We start from the raw sequence: 20,266 nt of genomic DNA, 5'->3' as shown, positions 1-20,266 counted from the left end.
AAATAAAAAATATATAAAAATATTTTAATTGAAATATGCTTACAGTATAAATTATTAGAAAAATACAGTATAAATAATAATTAATAAATCTTTTATTATATAATAAACAATATATTTTAAAAATAATAAAATAATAAAAACAGAAACTACTAAAAAAAGAATTTAAAAATTCGACCTAAATATTCTTGAACGGACTCAATACGGCAAACCCATTAACACAGAAGAATTCTTAATACATTTTATATATTTTATTTGGCTCGGGTCAACCCGAAGGTTTTGCCCATGAACCCGAAACCGAACTGATTTAGTTCGGGTTCAGAAAAATGAACCCAACCCTACCCTACCTGAAATACTGATCCAACCCAACCCAACCCTTATAGTTTGGGTTGGGTTGGTCCGGGATGTCGGGTTGCTAGGTTGAATGTACACCTCTAGTTTTCACACTCTAATAAAAAAATGTTCCGTCCCCCTTTCCAACAGATGTGGGATCTCACAATCTACCCCCTTCGAAACCTAGAGGTTTCTACACTCTTATAAAGAACGTTTCGTTCTCCTCTCCAACCGATGTGGAATCTCACAATCCACCTCCTTTCGATGTGGGATCTCAGCTACCACTTGTTCTTCTCTCCAATCGACGTGGGATCTCATAATCCACTTCCTTCGAGATCCAGTGTCCTCGCTGACGCTAGTTCAATCCACCTCCTTTTGATGTGGGATCTCAACTAGCACTTGTTCCTCTCTCCAATCGACGTGAGATTTCACAATCCACTTCCTTCGAGGCCCAGTGTCCTCGCTGACACTAGTACAATCCACCTCCTTTCGATGTGGGATCTCAGCTACCACTTGTTCCTCTCTCCAATCGACGTGGGATCTCACAATCCACTTCCTTCGAGGCTCAGTGTCTTCGCTGGCACTAGTTTCTCTCTGATCGATGTGAGATCTCAACTGGTACTCGTTCTTCTCTCCAATCGACATGGAATCTCACAGTATATAACCTGAACACCCTAGTCTTGCACAAACGCTATTAGAAAGTTGCAGAACAGAGAAAGAGAGAAAGCAAAAAGGCTTTTCATTAATCATAGGGATCATCAACCAATACAATGATCACAACAACTGTTACAAATATTCACACTGTAACAAATCACTCAATCCACTCCAAAAAAATGGGAAACAAAAAGAAGAACTGCAAAAGAGAAGAAAGAAGATCAACAACAAACTAATAAACAACTCAACTCATCAATTCAAACCACAAACCACAAACCAAGGAATGAACTTTCCTATATATATTTCAAAATTATGAGTTAAAATAATCCTAAACAATCCTTTATATTCTTCATATCTTTCGAGAAAACAAGCTATTGGAACTGTACAGTTTTCTCAATTCTAACCTTGCTCGGTCGACGTCGACGTCGCCCTCGTCCCCCCTGGATGTAACACAACATTTCGTCAATATCAAAACGACACGGTACAAACAATAAAACCATCTTGGGATGGTAAAACTCACTTACTTTTGAATGGTTGGCTTCTTTGAACCATATCACCAGACCATCCATCAACTTCTTAACCCGATTTTTCGGAGTTCTCGTAAAAGGGAAGCGATCTCTCGAACAAACTGAAGCCCCTCCTCTCCCCTTATGAGTGAATTGATCGTATGCTCAAGAATGTTCTTGTCGGCTTCGAGCACTTCCATCCTTTTGTTAAGCTTCGACACCTCGTTTCTTAGAAACGCGAAATCTTCCCTTTCAGTATTCGACGACGAATTCCTATCACTACGATCGAGTTTGTTACTTTCTTTATCAAATGGAGGATTTGCAAGTGAGGGAAGACAATCGTCATTGTCATTGTCATCGTCATCGTCTTTGGCATGATCTTCCCCATTTTCGAGTTTAAGATCATCTGTCCCAAGATATTCACCATTGCTAAGATCCATCTTGACCCCATTGATTGAAAACAAATGGATCATATTCTCCAACTTCTTAAGGCATTGCAAGATGTTTATCTTTTCGTCCTCGAACTCTAACAATAAATTGCTAAACGTACCACCTTCGCTTCCAACTTTCTCGTGGATATCGGGTTTACCTACAACCAGATTTCCATAACCAATCGTTCCGATCTGATTCGACTCTAAATGAACGACCCCGATATCTCTTTCCTTCACAGACATCTCGATTAGATTATCTATTGTATATGCATTAGGAAAATTAATCCGAAAAAATTCGAGTTCTGCTTCGAGATCCTGTATCTCCTTGTCCTTCTCTGTAATGAGATCATTCGCCTTCTGTAAGGCATCATCATCATACTCACTTTGTTCTTCCATCATCCTTAAACACTGCAATGCCTCCATGTGAAGATTAGCCTTCTCCTCTTGTAGTCTAGTAATCATAGCCATTGCTTGATTTGCAGCAATTGCAGATGCATTTCTTTCTTCCTCCAATTCCTTGTATAATGAAATCATAAGCTTCTTATCATACTCGACCTGTCGTTTCAACCGATCAACAACGTTTTCGCCTTCGATTTCACTCACAATGCTTCCATCTAGAGAGTCTAAGCTCGACTCGTTTCTTTCAAGTGATATCCTTTTTTGTGGTATCTGCATCCCAACGATGTTTGAGACATCGTCCCCATTTATGGACAACCTTGGACTCATTTCCCGTGATTGGTCGTTCGTCCGATTAAACGAGAGTTGTGTCATGAGAAGCTTCAGATCGTCGCTAACTTTTGACGAATCCTTCTCAATCCATTGTTCCGAAAGCTTACCAGACAATTGTCTTCCTGCTCTAGCACCTACAGCTATCTTATAAGCATCACCAAGCTCCAATGTATTGGGTGCCATCTGAGCAGCGTCACTCGAAACAGGTTGAGAATCGGTATCTTCTTCAGACGTTGCTTTCGTTGGCGATATTGGTGCCATCTGAGCAGCGTCACGCGAAACAGGTTGAGTTTCGGTATCTTCTTCAGACGTTGCTTTCGTTGGCGATATTTCCGCTTTCTCCGTTCCCCTGCTTTTTGTTTCGTGTTCTTCACTTCTAGTAACATCTACAATGATCAAAAACACATACATTAGTGATAATCACAAAGAACTTCATCTGGTTGCATTGGCGTAAGCTCGTTAAGCTTTGCTTAACGAGACGGATTGGATGCAGCCTATACTCGTATTTGTAATCTTTGCATAATATGCATTACATAGCAATAAAGATCATATATCATCAATTTGCATCAGTGATATTGCCTAGTTATCCCGAGTCATGCGAGTTCATGAAGCAAGCGAAATTATAGAACTAGAACTAAGAGGGTAAAGAACTCACAGCTTTCTTCTACGGCTTCAACAGAAGTTACTATTGTGTTTGAAGAAGGAACCATATTGTCAAGGGAAAGGAGATCATTTGGTGAAGAGAAACCGTCATTAGCTTCGACGTGCTTTGGAGTCGATTCATCCAAACCGTGCCCGATCGAGACACCACGTTCTACACGAGGCAGTGCATCATCGCCTAATAAGACCAATGGTTCTGGTGCCAAAGCTGGCTCGACTAACGTCGTCAAGGTTAAATTACTAGCCAGAGAATTGAAGTTAGCCTCCATATTATCATCTTGAAGGGAGAGATCATCCTTCGAATTGGCTGTTTCAACCACCAAAGTGCCTCCATTTCCATCAGATTCTGTGTCTGAAGTAATATTCAGCTCTTTGTATTGAACATGAGGTAAAGGATTGCTTGGAGGCCCTTGGATATCTACCTTACAAGGAACAATCGAACTCGACAAGGGAACATCGAGATCCTCGGCTTTCAATTCGCTCGATCTGGTCTGGATTAACGTTTGAACAAACCCTCTTGGAACGGATGACTCCTCACAACACGACTCTTGGATATCTACCTTACAAGGAACAATAGAACTTGACAAGGGAACATCGAGATCCTCAGCCTTCAATTCACTCGATCTGGTCTGTATTACCGTTTGAACAAACCCTCTTGGGACGTATGACTCCTCACAACACGACCCTTGGATATCTACCTTACAAGGAACAATAGAACTCGACAAGGGAACATTGAGATCCTCAGCCTTCAATCCGCTCGATCTGGTCTGTATTAACGTTTGAACAAACCCTCTTGGGACGTACGACTCCTCACAACACGAACAATGTTTTTGATCCCCAAGCAAAGGGTCACTGTCAATACCAAAATGAGGATCCTCCCCCAGCTTACCAACCAATAATCTGTAAGTCTCAGAATTCAACTTATTGATCGTTGCAAATGAAAAGAGGCAGTTTTCACACATTTCATGAACATTCACAAGCTTGTTATGAGCGTGACAAAGAACCAAAGATGAAACCTCCAACTTATGTTTGCCACAAATCAATGTCCAAAGGTAACCCTTTTTCTCAGAGCCGAAAACATGATCGAGTCTCGAACATAGCAAGCACGGGATGCGCAGTTTCCATAACCGAGCACATTTTGTGATAAAAAATGAGAATATGGAGTGCAAAAACAGCATACAAATCAGTAGGCATTCAGAAACAGCGGATAACAAATAAGTTCTAAGACTTCCTCCAGTACAAGCTTCAACAGATAAAGTTCCCATTACAGCCAATGTCCCAACAAAACCAAGCTCATAGGATAAATGAATCCTCCAAAGTTGTCCAAAATGAAACTCAATCAAGCATCAACTGTGGGAAAACACAGAATTGTTAACAAAAAGTGCATAAAAAGAGAGAAAAACACCAAGATTATGAAGAAAACAACCCTCCTCTCATAAACACATTGAATCAGAGGCAGATTGGTTAAAAGTTCAAAGAATTAGAAGAACCAACCAAATGGAAAAGCTATTAAATCCTGATATGAGATCAACCAATGGAGTCAACCCAATTCATAAATTCACAAATCATTCTACTCATACAGAAATTTCAGCCCAGACCCACTTCAGATTAGAGATAATCCGATCAAAAAGCAGCATAAAACAAATCATGAAACGAAAATTCACCAGATCAAAAAGCAGAGCCAAAATCAAGAAAGAAACACATAAAAACAGAGCATAAGAACTCAAGGATCAGAACCCCCATGGGCATAGCAGAATCATGAACAAAAACAAGAGAATCAGATTGACAGAACGAAAATTACCGATAAAAATTTCAAGAAATTGAGAGATGCAAAGATGATGGGGATCCCAATAGAGAGAAGAAAGTAAAGAACAAAACCCAGAAACAGTTTTATTTGTATAATCTGATTAAAAACAAAAGGCCCACCAAAAAGGTTGAACAATCCAACCAATCGGGGACGCAATAATTTACATTTTATTTTTGGGATTAAGAAAATGGAAGAGAAGGAAGGGGAAAGAAATTGGAAATGGAAATGCACGCCGACCAGCCCAAAAAGTCGGCTGCAGATTAAAAGGGGAAAACCAAAAAAAACGACGTCGATGGACCAAAACTTAATCCCACAGAGAAATGAAAAAGAAAAAGAAAAATACATTTTAAAATTTCAAGGAAGAACAGCAGAGAGAATCGTTGAAATTTTAGCCGCACTTGTTTTACGGTTTTCTTTTCTTCTCTCTGTTCTTCAATCTTCCCTCTCCCTTTCCTCTCCATCAGTTTTTTACTCCTCTTCTTTTCTATCGCTTTTTTTTTCTTTTTTTTTTTTTAATGATTTCATATGAAATATATATATATAGTTTCGTTAAACGAACACGACTGATATTGTCCACTTTATTTATAAACCCATGATCATTCCCTAAATTAGCCGATGTGGGACTTTCATCATCCAACACTTCCCCTCGAACAAAACACGCCTCTCCTTAATCGAGACTCGACTTCTGTGGAATCTTAGTCATTTTTTACTGTCTTCGTACCTTCGAGGAACCTTGACTTCTTTTTTTTTTCTTGGAGTCCTTTGTTCGACATTTGAGGATTTACCAATCTATTGGCACGACTAAGTTTAGGGTATGGCTCTGATACCATGTTAAACGAACACGACTCTCCACAATAGTATGATATTGTCCACTTTGAGCATAAGCTCTCATGGCTTTACTTTGGGCTTCTTCAAAAGGCCTCGTATCAATGGAGATAGTATTATTTGTTTATAAACCCATGATCATTCCCTAAATTAGCCGGATGTGGGACTTTCATCATCCAACATAAATCTCTAATTGAAAATGCATTTTAAAATCGTAAGATTGACAACAATACGTAACGGGCCAAAGCGGACAATATCTACTAGCAATAAACTTGAACTGTTATATCTTCTCACAATAAAGCTAGACGGTTTTTTCAAGAAAAATCTCATAAATCTATGGATAATAACATTCTACGTAAATTTATTCCCTACTCTCGTGTTGAATTAAAAAAAATGTCTTATCGATTATATATATTTTAATCAATTGAATTATATTTTAGTTTTTCAATTATGTTAAACTAAAAAATAAAAAATATAATATAATATAATATAATATAATATAATAGGTGACGTTGACGTGACCGTCCAATGAGCGTAAAGGTTTAGTTGTAAAGAGAATAGGGATTTGTTTGGGTTAGAAGTTGCAGCCAATGAGAACGTCGGTGGGAATTAGAAAGTGAAAAGCGGGTGAGTTAAGAATTGGAATTCAAACGTGGGCAGTCGTGGCCGCCCAGTCCCCTGGCTGCCCTAATGAGTTGACCGTTGAAAATGACTTTTTAAATCTTTTATTTAATGCCTCAAATAATACAATTCCTTTTACAGATTTTATCATATATTTTTTTTTGTTTAATTAATTAAGAAATGCTACTTCACAAATAACAAAATAAATTAATTTTTTATAAATCAATTAAGATTAAAAAACTATATAGTAACTTCTCATTTGGTGTAAATATTATATATAAAGATTATATATCCTCGTATATTTCGATTTCTGAACGTGTAAATTAGCCTTACCCTACCTAAAATAGAGATGTCCTAAGGGGATTGGTTGATCGGAAAGCTCGAGTAAGAATAGGACATTCTATAAAAATCTTTTAGATCCTCCTGTAGGTGGTCCTAACATCCACGAGGATGTGGATCAGTTAGGACAACTGCCCTTTTAAGATTTTAAGTACGAGGGCTCTAACTATAAGAACTATATTGAATCACGTCAAGTACATAAATAGTGTAGTTTTTTAAATGTTGGGAGATGAGTAGGGTGCGAGAAGGAGGCCCTGAGGCTAGGAAAGTCAATTCGGGTGTCTAGAGTTAGAGCTTAAAAGGTCCATAAAGTAGGCTATTATTGTTTGGCATAGGACATGGGACCCGTGTCATCATACATAAATCAATTCTTTCAACTAAGCCAAAATTGGAGCCATTTACCTAGTTAGCCTGAGCTGAAGTTACTAATTTATACTCGATGCTAGTCGTAAACTATCTCTTGCAATCCAAATCAATCTACGTGGACCCACAACATAGGCTAGGCATAATATACTGTCTACCAAATTTGGTCGAGAAAACATTTTCTTTAAAATAAGATCTAAATTTCACAAACAGTATATTTTCTTTTATTTATATATTTTCATTATAATTTGGGCTATTACAAGATCGCTCTTATATACTCTCGGTTTATTCATGTACCCACTCTCATATACACTCGTTAAGGAAAATAAGTAAACCAGTTGACCGCCAAAACCCCTAAGAAAAACACAGGTGAAATAAAGGAAATGCAAGGCAGAACCCGAGCCTGACCTCCGAGCTTCGAGTGTTCATCCATAGCTACACTCGTCCCCATCATGAATGCAAACACCATAAACCACAGAGACAGCCCTGTTAAGAATGTCACCCATTTTCTCGGGTAAGTGAACCCGGCATCAACCCCGAACAACCCCGTAAAGAACGTAACGAACATGGATGCCGCCGCAAACCCAAAAGATAAAGCATCAAATGTCATATATAATCTAAATTGTTTTGCCCTTCGTAGTGTCGCTATACCGTTGTTGTTGTATCCACCCGGAACCTGAAACGCAGCGCTGAAGGTTACCGTTGCGATAATCGTCGCCACGACAAGATTGGCGTCCGACACTTGGCTCCATATATGGGATTTCTTCTGTTGTGTACTGGGTTTGTCAATGTTGGCTCCATTGGTTCCTTGTTCTGTGACATGTGGTTTTGGTTCGCCTGCTTCAAGCAACAAATTGGCTCTGGGTTTCCTGGCTAGCACTTGTTGCATGCCTCGTACAGCTCCATTGAACTCCAAGCGTGCTACGCTGAAAGACTGCATGCATGTTTTAGAGAAAGGGTTAGGAATGAGAAACAAACGTGGAATTAAAAGTACCATCTTCGTAACGTTTAAATAGAATATAAGTTATCAACTGTAATGGTTCGAGCTCAAAAGTTATCAAGTTCACTGGAGTCTCTTTGGCTTTTCCATCTAGAGCTTCCCCTCTCAAGGTTTTTAAAACGTATCGGTTGGCTTTTTGGGCTTTCCCTTTAGAGCTTCCCATCAAGGTTCTTAAAACGGGTCTGATAGAGAGAAGTTTCCACACCCTTAAGGTTTCGTTCTCCTCTTCAACTGATGTCGGATCTCACAATCCACCCCATTCAGGCCCAGCGTCCTCTCTGGCACTTGTTCCTATCTCCGATTAATGTGGGACCTCACAAAATCTACTCATTTCCAGACTCATCCGGTCTACAACCGATGTGGGACCTCCACCAAGTCCACCCTTAAGGATTTGTTTATTTCTCTAATTAACGTGGGACCCCACCAAATCCACTCCCTCCGAGACTGATTCCTTTCTCCAATTATTGTGGGACCCCCACCAAATCCACCCGGCCTAGCGTTCTTATTGGCACATTGCCTTATGTCCACCTTCCTTCAGAACTCAGCCTCCTCACTAGCATATCGTCCCGTGTCTGGCTCTAATACCATTTGTAACAACCCAAACGTGATACTATTTGTAATAGCCCAAACAAGCCACTCGGAGATATTGTCCTCTTTAGGGTTTTCTTTTCGGACTTCTTCTCAATATTTCTAAAGTACGTCTGTTACGGAGAGGTTTTCACACCCTTATAAAGGTGTTTCATTCTCCTCTACCGTATAGCTATGTGAGATCTCACAATTATACAACAAAATATATTTCACAAATTTCTTTATATCTTAAATCAAATTTCATAATAGAAAGAAAAAAAAAAAAAATCTTCTCTACCTTGGGACGGGTTCAAACATGAATTTGAATTTAAATCGTACCTTTTGATACCAACTAAAGTTGAGACTGGATCGAACAATGTCATTGGTAGTGAAACCAGCCTTGTTCATAATCTTCTTATGAACTCTCGGATGGGAAGCTAACATCATGAGTGTAACAAAGTCACCAGAAATGGCAGCAACATGCAAGGGTGTGTTGCCATCAATGTCCTGTTGGTTCACAAGGTTCCGAAAGCTTGCCAAATCCAACATCTTTCGAACCGCGTAGGCCTGTCGGTTGGCGACAGCGAAATGAAGAGCTGTTCTGTCCCTCGAATCCGATAGCTCGCAGCTGTCGGGACAGAGCTTCGCGAAGGTTTTGAGGACGGCAACGCGGCCTTCTTTACCTGCTAAATGCAGGGCCGACACGCCATTGTTGTCTTTTGTGTAAGCTAAGGATGGTTCGTGTTTTAGTATTAGCTCCACCACTTCCTCGGACCCGAGGTTGGCTGCATAGTGAAGAGGCAGCCATCCATGATTGTCTGGTTCTATTAGAATGTTTGGGAACTTGTTCAATAGCTCTTGAATAAGATCTGTAAATGTGAAAAAGGGTAAGAAGAAATGAAATGATTCGATTCGATTCGATTCGATTCTCTTATTTTGATTTTTTTGAACTAAAAGAATCATGAATCGGGATCCTAATGCTTTTCGGGCTTCCCCCTCAAAGTTTTAAGACGTGTTTGCTAGTTAAATCTTTCCACACCCTTATAATACAAGGGTGTTTACCAACGTGGAATTGTGGGATCTCACAATCCATCCCTTCATTCACCCCTCCTTTAGGGACGGACTCCCACTAAATCCACCTCCTTTCAGAGTCTAACATCCTTACTGGTACACTGCCTCGTGTCTACCCCTACAGGGAACAGCCTCCTCGCTGGCACATCGCTTGGTGTCTTAGGAGAACAACTTGTTATGGAAAGGTTTTCACACAGTTCTCCTCCCCAATTAATGTGGGACGGTAGAATCTCACAAAGTAGTGTTTTTCTAATTTTCAAATTTAAAATTTGAAATTCATGAGTGAAAATAGTTTTTTAAAGCAAAAAGAAAAGGCGAATATAAAATACCTTTTCGACCACGGTCTAGTTTATATGTGATTTTTCTTTCGCAATAAGGCAGCTCCATCAGTTTTGGGAGGAACTGATTCGCATACAAGACTGGAAGAGCCAAATACACTCGAAATGGTGTCTCAATTAAACTCCGTGTATAACCTGTCAATCTCTAAATATTTATAAGTATCTAATAAATTTGAGCATAATTATAAATAGTCGCGGTTCTTTCAATAGTTTTCAGATTATATAGATACAAATGGGAAATAAATTTATAATCTAATAATAATAAATACGAAAAAAATTATTTAAAAGTTTCATTTAAAAAAAAAATTGAGTAATTTTATGTTTAAATTAAAAAAAATATATTTTTTTGAATATTTGAAAAATAAATAAAATAAAATCTTACGTTTTAGAGTGCGAATGATAATGGCATGAAGCACATTGGCGCCGTCCCTTCCGCCGCACAAGCAATTGGAATTCACGTTCAGAATCTCCGACGCAACCTCCAAGTCATCCTTCTCCGCCGCCAGAAACAGCGGCGAATCTCCCGCTTTATTGGAGTACGCCGCCAGTTCCGGACAATTCTTCACCAGAAGCATCGCAACCCCACGGTGGCCGTTCCTCACGGCGTCGTGAAGCACCGTATCCTTCTCCAAATTCACCATTGTCACCAACTTCATATTCCGATCATCCGCCTCCAGATCACCACCACCACCACCACCATCACCACTCCGCTCCTTCATCACGCACTCAATCAGATGCTCAGCTACTTGCAAGCTCCCGAGCCTCGCCGCCAGATGCAGCGCCGTGTCGTCTTTCGAGTTGGTAGCGTATAGCATGGATGGCTGCCGCCGTGTGATTTCCTCAGCTATGTTCTTGTGGTTGAAGGCCGCGGCGAGGTGGAGGACGGTGTTGTTATGGACCGTCGTCTGGTGGAGAAGAGAAGGAACGACATCGATTAGAGAGACGAATTCCGTGTAATCTCCGGACGTAACACAATCATACAAATTCGAATCCATGGATTCAGAAACACAAAATTAATGATTTTTTGGAATCCATTGGCAATTTGGAGTTTGTCTCTTATAATAACTTTAATTTTAGACCAATGGGTTTCCTCCAAAGTTCCAAAGTTTGAATAATTGTCTTGTTTTTTTGTTGTTTTAGTCAAAATATGTCGGATTCCGACATTATAAATTTGATTGAAAGGTTAAGAGTTCGGATCATTATTCGGTTTGTTGTTTGAATGACCAGTGAATAAGAAATTTCTTCGACAAAAAAGTCGTTGAAATAAAACCATGCTTTACACTCATTTACGAGTAATTTCGTAGGTAAGTTTTTCAAGGATTTATTAAACCCGATACTGTACTAATCCAAAAATACTTAATTTTCGAGTTTTTATTACTTAAAAAAACAAATTTAATTTGAAAAGAAACTTAGTTTAAACCTAAACCATACTCTAATAGATACAAGTAATATAGGTAGTTTCTGCATAAGATAAGGGATCGAACAGATGAGTAGATGCTACCCGATGTACTAACAACGTATAGCTTCATCCCTAGGTTATATTAACCGTCTTATACTAAACTCACAAGCATGGTTCAAAACTAAAATGCAAAATAGCTATTTACTTCGTCGTTAGTTTCGTTTTTCACCCTATTCTCGATTTAAATTTCAACCATTGATTTAATTCAATTATATAAATATTTAATTTTTTATTCATAATTTGAAAATGAATTTAAAATTAATTTTAAGCCAAGAAATAAAAGAAAAAAAAATGTGAACATAACCAAAATAATTATGGAAAACCAAATCTATAAAGCTAGAAATAAATGAAAACAAAATCTTTTTTTCGTCTGTTTTATTTAAATAAAAATTCTGAAAAAAATAAAAAACATTTTCCTCATTTAATAAATGATAAAATGGCCCCTCCTTTTTACAAAAACCATACGAATTCGTAGCAATAGAAACGACATCATAACGACAAAAGAGGTTATGTTTTGTTCCGTAATAGTATTTTTTTTAAAACGACACGAAATTTGAATTTTGAAAAGACAAAGATATCGTGTTTGAAACATAGAACAAGATTAAGTTACGTGAGAATGAAATTGAAATTTCTGAAACCCAACTCCCGAGATGTAATTTGTATCTTGAACGTGGAATTTTTCACTACCGAAAGATTAATTTAGAAGAATTAAAATTATAAATTTAGTTTCTAAACTAATAGAATAATTAATTTATAATATCAAGGGTAATTTTGTAATTTTACTTATTTATTTTAATATAATAGTAATTAAAGCTAATCTTTATAAAAAATTTCCAATATTGTTAGTCAAGTCTTTGTTCCCTCCCTTGTAGCTTTTGGAAATTAATAATTTTGAATTTGGAATGTGTTTACATTCCAAAACATACATTACTTTATTATTATTATTATTATTATTATTTTTAGATTGGTAATGATTGATTAAATAACGTTAATTCGAACGACAATATAGTTTATTTATATCATCATTCTCCCACTAGTAATATGTTCGTTCATGATACAACTCAAATGAAGCATCCAAAATGTATGTTCCGAGTTCAATTTCTCCCCATCTATCTTTGCTCAAATCGTAATTTCTGCTTTTCAATGATGAAAATAGCGATGATCGTCCAAAAAAATCAATAACCCTAACAACTTTAAAATCCCTAGATTTTGCTTCGTACCCAAGGCGTTCGTTAACGAACAATGAATGTCGGGATCACATGAAAGTCCAATGAGGAGAAGAATGGACGGTGGTAGTTTACGAAACTCTCTAGTTGTCAGGTTACAAAGGAAAATATCCCCACCACCGATGGTAACACAGACTAAGCTGAGAGAATGACCGTTGATTTCAAAATATTGGGAATGCTCATGGTATGAAAAATCTAGATCGATAACATAATTTCCTGCCCAAATCCAAGAGCGTCCCTGCACAAATCATAACTATATGGCTCACAAGGAGGTTCAGTGAGGGGAAGAATCAATGGCAGGAGTTTACGACACTCTCCAATTGTTAAATTACAGAGGAAAACATTCATACGACGCAAACTAAGCCGTGAGAATGACCATGAATTTCAAAATACCGAGAATGCTCATGGTATGGGACATTCACATCGACAACGGACACTGATGAATTGAAAGGAACGTCGAAGATAGAGAACATAATTTCCTGTTCTCCTGACTTGTTCGTGACAACACACGTAAGAAAAATGTGTTTGTGTTGAAGAGAATTTGAGAAATGCTTTGATACGAATTGAGGTTCATTGATAAGAGCGTACCGAAATTTGTGAACGGACTTCAATCGGAGTAGAATTTCCGGTAGGAGACGCGACAGAATCTCGATAGTGAGGAGATTCCCAAGAATCGCCGCCATTGGTGGAATTACGCCGTCTAAGTTTGTGAATGATATGATATTAACGCTCTGGGTGGAATGTATTGGGATTAAATAACTTATAAAAAATTTATTTTAAATAATATAATTAATTATTTATAATCATTTAATAATTTATTGGGACTAATTTTAGTATATCATTCATTAATATAGAAAATTCAAATTAAAAATATAATTAATTAGCAACTTAGCATAACATATCATTCATAGAGTTTACGAGACATGCATCATCATACATAACTCATACTATTATTTCCTCCCATTACAGATACCAAACTTTTTGTCACAAAGGTAGCTTGACATCTTCTTGGAATGCCTTGGCCTTTCAATGGAATCACGCTCATCAGTTGAGTTTTAATATTGTACAAAACCACTTGTCCTTCGTTATCCTCCAATAAAACTTCATCCGAGCTCACAAACAACAATGGTTTATGAATTCCTGAAATCGGGCCAATTGTCAAGAGGTTTGACCACGAAATAACACCACATTCATCCTTTTTCATCTCCCAAATATCGAACGTTTTTTCATTATTCACTTCACACTCATGACCAAAGACAACAATGGATCCATTTAAAACCCCTAAAATCTTGTAATTCTCCCTATTGAAACTCTCGGGCAACGAAATTTTGCCAAAAAGCTCATCGCTCATGTCAAATGACAGTATATTTTCACCTTCTCTCCCATCTCGCTCCCACCAATAATATGTTCCCTCATGATACAAATCAAATCGAGGCATCAAACTTGAATATTCACAAATTGGGAGTTCAATTTCTCTCCATCTATCTTTGCTCAAATCGTAAATTTCTGCTCTAAAATAAAGAAAATGGATAGCATCGTTAAAAAAATACACAACCCTAACAACTTTAAAATCTCTAGATTTCGCATCGTACCCAAATCCAATGTTGTTCGTTAATGAACGAAGAGTGTCAGGATTAGAGGAAGGTCTAGTGGTAAGAAGAATGGACGGCGGTAGTTTACGAAACTCTCTAGTTGCCGGATTACATAGGAAAATATCCACACCACAACTGGCGAAACAGATTAAGCCGTGAGAATGACCGTTGATTTCATAATACTGGGAATACTCATCGTATGGAAAATCTAGATCGATAACCGACATAGATGAATTGAAGGGAAAGTTGAGGATAGAGAGCATAATTTCCTCTTCTCCAGCATTGTTCGTCACTACACGCTTGAGCAAAATGCATTTGTGTTCAAGAGAATTTGATAAATGTTTTGATACGAATTGAGGGTCGTTGATTAGGGCGTACCAGGACTTCTGAACGGATTTAAATCGGAGGAGAGTCTCCGGTGGAAGATGCCACAGAATCTCCATCGTCAATTCGAGATTATTTCCGACAATCTCGGCCGCCATTAGAAAAAAGGTCTTGAGGAGAGAGAAAAAAAGATGATGGGTTTGGAATGAAATGTGATATTAAAGCCGTGGTCGCGGTTAATTAGGTAAGGAATCTGATATCAAGGCTGTCGTCTTGGTTTAGCCGAGAGTAGCGTAGACAAACATATCATTTATATTATTATTTTTTCTTTTAAAATTAAAAAATATAATACTTATTAAAATTCCCAAAATTAAACAAAAAAAAACAAAATTCTAATTTTGAATGATACAAAATTAGAAGTGTAGGGACTAAATTTGTAATTTTACTTAAAAATGAACTCGTTTAACAAACTCGTTTAACATTAAACAGAGAAAAGCAAGACATTAACAACACTTTAAACCTGATAAGCGCCAACAATGCTGGATTTTGTAAAGTTAGAAATCCTTCTAGAATCCTTACAAAACGTTCACAGAGAAAGCTAACTTAACGGATTGATTCCAACCAAGAGCTAATTAGAAGATGAATAACTTTTAGATCGAACTTGGAATCTATGATGATCACTCTTAGATATCAAGACGACTCACTCCAGAATTAGCGTGATCATGGCTAATCCAATGAGTCAATTTTTAACATCAAACCAAGGTTTGAAAGAAACATACCACCCAAAGGGTTTCAACCACAAGGTTTTCGTATTCTACCATGATTTCAGAATTGAATATTACATGCCTCTAAATAGGCCCACAAGATAACCCTAACACAATAAGGTTTAAATTACTAATAAATGCTATTAAATACAAATTGAAGAAAATAAGACATTCATAAATTGTCTTTATTGTAGTTCAACTAGGCAAGTCTTCTAATCACTTTCCAATGTCAGTCACTCCATTATTTTCTTGATTTGATACTTGAATCTTCTTTGTATTGTTTTTTGTAATTGCTCGTTCGAGTACATACAAGTGATCAGTTGTTGGATTCATATCAAAACCAAAACCAAAATACAATAGAACATCTAAAAGCATGAGGGCAATTGGTGTTAGGGGTTAATAAAATTGGTACAATCAATTAAATTAACATAAAATAACTTCCCATAGTTGGTGCCTGTGGTATGGATAGCAATGTTATATTGTAGATCGTCCTCTCACGAACCTTTTAGCTATTTTTTTTTATTATTTATAAATACCTTCCAATCGAAAACCAAACACCAAACATATTATTTGTTATTGCAATGTCCCAATGGTTGAATTGATCTCATGGAGGTTCTATGACCGAATCCACACCATCTATGATCTATTAGATATTCTAAATGCGACGGTACTCTGACTACTACTATCATTCTCCACGCGTGTTTAAGAAGTTCTGGGTTACAGAGGACAATATCCCCACCATTATAGGCAACACAGACTTGGCTGTGAGAATGGCTGTATCTACAACGGACATAGATGAATCGAGGGAAAAGTTGAAGATAGAGAGCATAATTTCCTCTTTTCCAGCGTTTTTCGGCACCATACACTTGAGTAAAATGCATTTATGTTTACGAGAGTTTGAGAAATGTGAGAGCGTACCATAACTTGTGAACGGACTTAAATCGGAGCACAGAACATCCATGGTCAGATTGAGGAGAGAGAGAGAAAAGAGAAAGGCACTTAGGGTTTGAGGATGGAGGAGGAGTGGAAAAGATTGGGTGCGGCCAAGAGTAGGGAAGACAAAATATTATTATTTTTTTTATAAATTAAACAACATAATACTTATTTTGCGAGTCTAACCCCTATTAAATTGAATCAAGAAAAAAAATACAAAAATTATACCGTCATAATTAAAATGGTTGTTCGGTGTCTCAAGTCATTCCCGGTGAAATCCCTATTCCTCTTTCTCTAGCAATTCCCGTTCGATATCTTTGTATGTATCAATGGGTTGGCTGATCAGCTACTGACCAGAACCTTCTTGCTTGAACTCCGGAACTGGTTTCACAATTTCGTTGCCTGAATTCGGATATGAAATCCTTTTCTTTCCTATTTCTTTTCTTTCACTCTATCCAAGAGAAAGACGAAAGCAAGATGAAAAGGTGAGACTGAAGAGGAAGGAGTGTTTGTTGAATAAATAAAAAAAGAAAGAGGGAACGTTATAATTAAAATGGTTCTAAATAATTTTTCTTAAGCGTATCAAAACATTTCTCAAATTCTCTTCAACACAAACACATTTTTCTTAAGCGTGTGGTGACGAACTCGTCTGGAAAAAAGGAAATCAGGCTTTCCATTCTCAACTTTCCCCTTGATCCATCGTCCGTTCTCGATGTGGATTTTCCATACCATGAGCATTCTCAATATTTTGAAATTCACGATCATTCTAAGTCACTCATGACTTAGTCTGTGTCTCTGGTACTAATATGAATGTTTTTCTCTGTAACCCGTTAATTGGAGAGTGTCGTAAACTTCCGCCATCCATTCTTCCCCTCAATGAACCTCCCCGTGAGCCCCATGGTTACGAGTTGTACTTGGACGCCATCAAATTTGGGTACGATGCAAATTCTAGAGATTTTAAAGTAGTTAGGGTTGTGCATGTTTTTGGAAAGGTTCGGATTTTTTCTTTATATGAGAGTGGAAATTTATGATTTGAGTAAAGATAGATGAAGAGAAATTGAAGCCCCTGATAATGACTCTTATGCCTCTATAACTTGGATGCCTTGATCTGAATTGTATCACGAAGGAACATATTACTGGTATTCGCATCGAGAAACAAATGATGAGACAAATGGTGAAGCTTTACAGTCTTTCGACATGGGCAAAGAGGTTTTTAGCAAAATTTCGTTGCCGGAGAGTTTCGATATCAAAGAGGAGGGATGGGAGAAGCGTAGGAGTTTCGGGATTTTGAATGGATCCATTGTTGTCTTCCATTATCGAGCTGAAATGATTGAAAAAATATTTGATGTTTGGGAGATGTGGAAGGAGGCTGATAGGAGTGTTGTATTGTGGTCAAAGCTCTTGACAATTGGTCCTCTTTTTGGAATTGATAAGCCATTGTTGTTTTTGCACTCATTTTTCATTAATAATAAAAGTAGAAATATTGGAGATCTCATGCATTATGTGTGCTCCTGCATTTGGGAATACCCCTATTCTATCACTTGGGTACGGACGCGTACATCCATTATGTTTTGCATAACGCCGTCGTAACGGTTACTAGTTCTAACAGGTGTCCGGCCTAAGGAGTTTCCAGAGTATGCCCGCCCGACAAGGAAAGTAGCCCAGCAGTATGCGAACTGATTGGTGAGCCTATACTCGCACGTATGAGCTGTGTGTAGAGTATATGATACACGTCCAAATTACCGGTTAGGATAGTAACCGTAGGAAAATTGATTGAAAGGATAGGGTCCATCATTGCATTCGCATGTTCTTCATTAACCCCAATAGTATGGTCAGTTACTAACTATTTCTTTAAATACTCCATGTGCTACTATATTTTTTTTTGCAGATTAAGTCAATACATTCTTGTACGGCTGACGACGGCATCACAACTCGAGACCATGGCACATGCATACAATAATGGTATTTATTTTCTTAGACTTAGGCTAAAATGGGATGTTTTTAACTTAAACGTTTATTTATTTTATTTAGTCTTTTGTTGTGTCGTTTTAAAGGTGTTTTCGAAACACGTAAGTCCATAGTTGTGTTTTAAGATAAAAATTATGTTTTATAGAATTTAAATGATGTTTTCCACCTTCAATATTTATGGTATGTATATAATAACGACCTTAAATTAAGTAGAAAATTTCGGACCCTTAAAGCATCCATCCAAAATATCAACACAATTAGTTAGTAAAAATGAATCAAACAACGTCACAACTAAAAAATTTCATCACATATCGACTGAGCCTACAAAACAAGGGGAAAATCATAGTAGAAAGATGTAATACCCAAAAGAGGAATGAGTAAATAAATAAAAAATGAAAAAGAAAAAGAAAAGAAAAAGGGAAACGAGTGGCTGGTTGAGGGGGTGAGAGCGGATGTTGAGCGGGTTGGTGGCTGGTTGAGGTTTTCTAGATCCAAGGTTCGCGAGAGGACGATCTACGATTTTGTTGAAGAAAACAACCCAAATTTTGACCTATACCAACAAGTGCGACAAAATACGACAACCACAGAACAAGTGAGGGAAACAGAACAAGAAGACAGGAAAAGAAAGAGAGACAAAATGTTATGCCCGAAAAGAATGAAGGAGGAAAAGAAAAAAGAAATAAATAAATAAAGAGGGAGGGTCCATCTAGGTCGTTTGCCTGACCCGGATCCAGTCCCACATATTTCAATTTGCTAAACCAAGTTCATAGGAGCTCAAAAATAAAAACCGCTCCTCAATTCCAAAAATAGGACCAATTGTCTATAGCTTTGACTACAATACAACACCAGTTTTAGCCTCCTTGGTCTCCCAAACCTTGAACGTTTTTTCACTCATTTCCAATGTATAATAAAAAGCAACAATGGATTCATTCAAAATCTCGAAACTCCTACTCTTCTTCCACCTCTCCTCTTTGATATTGGAACTCTATTCTTCCTATCTCAACTATTTAAATAATTATCGATCATTTAATTATTAGATTATATATATCAAATACATTTAATTGAGAAAAAAAAAATCATAATCTTACCTTTATTTTCAGAGGTGTTCAAAAAAATTCAATCCACCTAATTTAATCTATACAATTAGGTAAGATTTTAAATTTATTTAAATCGGATATGAATATTTAAAACTCAAGTTTGTTTATACATAAATCCGTTTTATTTTATTTTTTATTGTTTTATTAAAAAATTATTATAATTATATAAGATTTATAAATATATCACATTTAATATAATTTATTCCACCTTATACAATATATGAGATAAGGTTGAGGTTACAAAAGAGGGATGATTTAGACGATCAAAGATAAAGAAACTAAACTAATCTGGATGATCGTTCAATTGAAAGTTTTGTTTATGAATCTGTATTTTGTTTTACATTAAAGAAATAAATTGTAAAAAAATAAAAAATAAAAATTGAGAGCAAACTTTATTTATATTTATATATTTAGACACATGTTATTAAGATATTTAATCCCCATTTAAATAATTAGTCACATGTTTTAAAAAATATATTTATAAATCATAAAATTGGTTTAGTCTCAAAAATCTTGATGTAGGGATGTAACCGTCCATTTAAAAAGAGAAAAGTTGCATGTGTTGATGGATTTCTAGCAACGCGAAGGGAGTCGATGGATTTCTAGCTAAGTCATCGTTCTTGTCTGATTGATCGACTTCAAAATTCTCATTTTTCGTATTG

The 20,266-nt window shown here is 37.0% G+C and overlaps 4 protein-coding genes across 5 annotated transcripts; 1 reads left to right on the top strand and 3 right to left on the bottom strand.

Moving 5' to 3' along the window:
- Positions 1-1,048: 1,048 nt before the first annotated feature.
- LOC111805438 (myosin-binding protein 1) lies at positions 1,049-5,579 on the bottom strand. Of its 2 annotated transcripts, XM_087128604.1 has the most exons (4): positions 5,112-5,444; positions 3,306-4,660; positions 1,509-3,036; positions 1,049-1,424 (listed from the first exon to the last, which is right to left on the bottom strand). In XM_087128604.1, the coding sequence occupies exons 2-3, from the start codon at positions 4,573-4,575 to the stop codon at positions 1,553-1,555; spliced, it is 2,754 nt and encodes a 917-aa protein (XP_086984730.1). In that variant the 5' UTR covers positions 4,576-4,660; positions 5,112-5,444; the 3' UTR covers positions 1,049-1,424; positions 1,509-1,552. The 2 variants fall into 2 exon arrangements, with proteins under 2 accessions (XP_086984730.1, XP_086984731.1); XM_087128605.1 differs by lacking the exons at positions 1,049-1,424; positions 5,112-5,444 and adding an exon at positions 5,461-5,579 and having other exon boundaries at positions 1,434-3,036.
- Positions 5,580-7,522: 1,943 nt separating this feature from the next.
- Positions 7,523-11,265, bottom strand: LOC111805439 (uncharacterized). Its single transcript, XM_087128617.1, has 4 exons — positions 10,624-11,265; positions 10,233-10,376; positions 9,172-9,701; positions 7,523-8,199 (listed from the first exon to the last, which is right to left on the bottom strand). Exons 1-4 carry the CDS (start codon positions 11,234-11,236, stop codon positions 7,582-7,584), a joined length of 1,905 nt encoding a protein of 634 aa, XP_086984743.1. The 5' UTR covers positions 11,237-11,265; the 3' UTR covers positions 7,523-7,581.
- A 2,592-nt stretch (positions 11,266-13,857) lies between these two features.
- Positions 13,858-15,000, bottom strand: LOC111804830 (F-box protein CPR1-like). Its single transcript, XM_023689628.2, has one exon. The coding sequence runs from the start codon at positions 14,998-15,000 to the stop codon at positions 13,858-13,860; it is 1,143 nt and encodes a 380-aa protein (XP_023545396.2).
- A 2,345-nt stretch (positions 15,001-17,345) lies between these two features.
- On the top strand, positions 17,346-18,432 carry LOC147790427 (uncharacterized). The gene is made up of 3 exons (XM_087128685.1): positions 17,346-17,556; positions 17,666-17,950; positions 18,428-18,432. The coding sequence occupies exons 1-3, from the start codon at positions 17,346-17,348 to the stop codon at positions 18,430-18,432; spliced, it is 501 nt and encodes a 166-aa protein (XP_086984811.1).
- Positions 18,433-20,266: the final 1,834 nt, after the last annotated feature.

This window comes from Cucurbita pepo, chromosome 11 (genome assembly GCF_057944985.1).
Source record: "Cucurbita pepo subsp. pepo isolate OVF chromosome 11, ASM5794498v1, whole genome shotgun sequence".
In the NCBI taxonomy this organism is placed as follows: Eukaryota; Viridiplantae; Streptophyta; class Magnoliopsida; order Cucurbitales; family Cucurbitaceae; genus Cucurbita; species Cucurbita pepo.
This window is presented reverse-complemented; position numbering and strand designations above follow the sequence as displayed.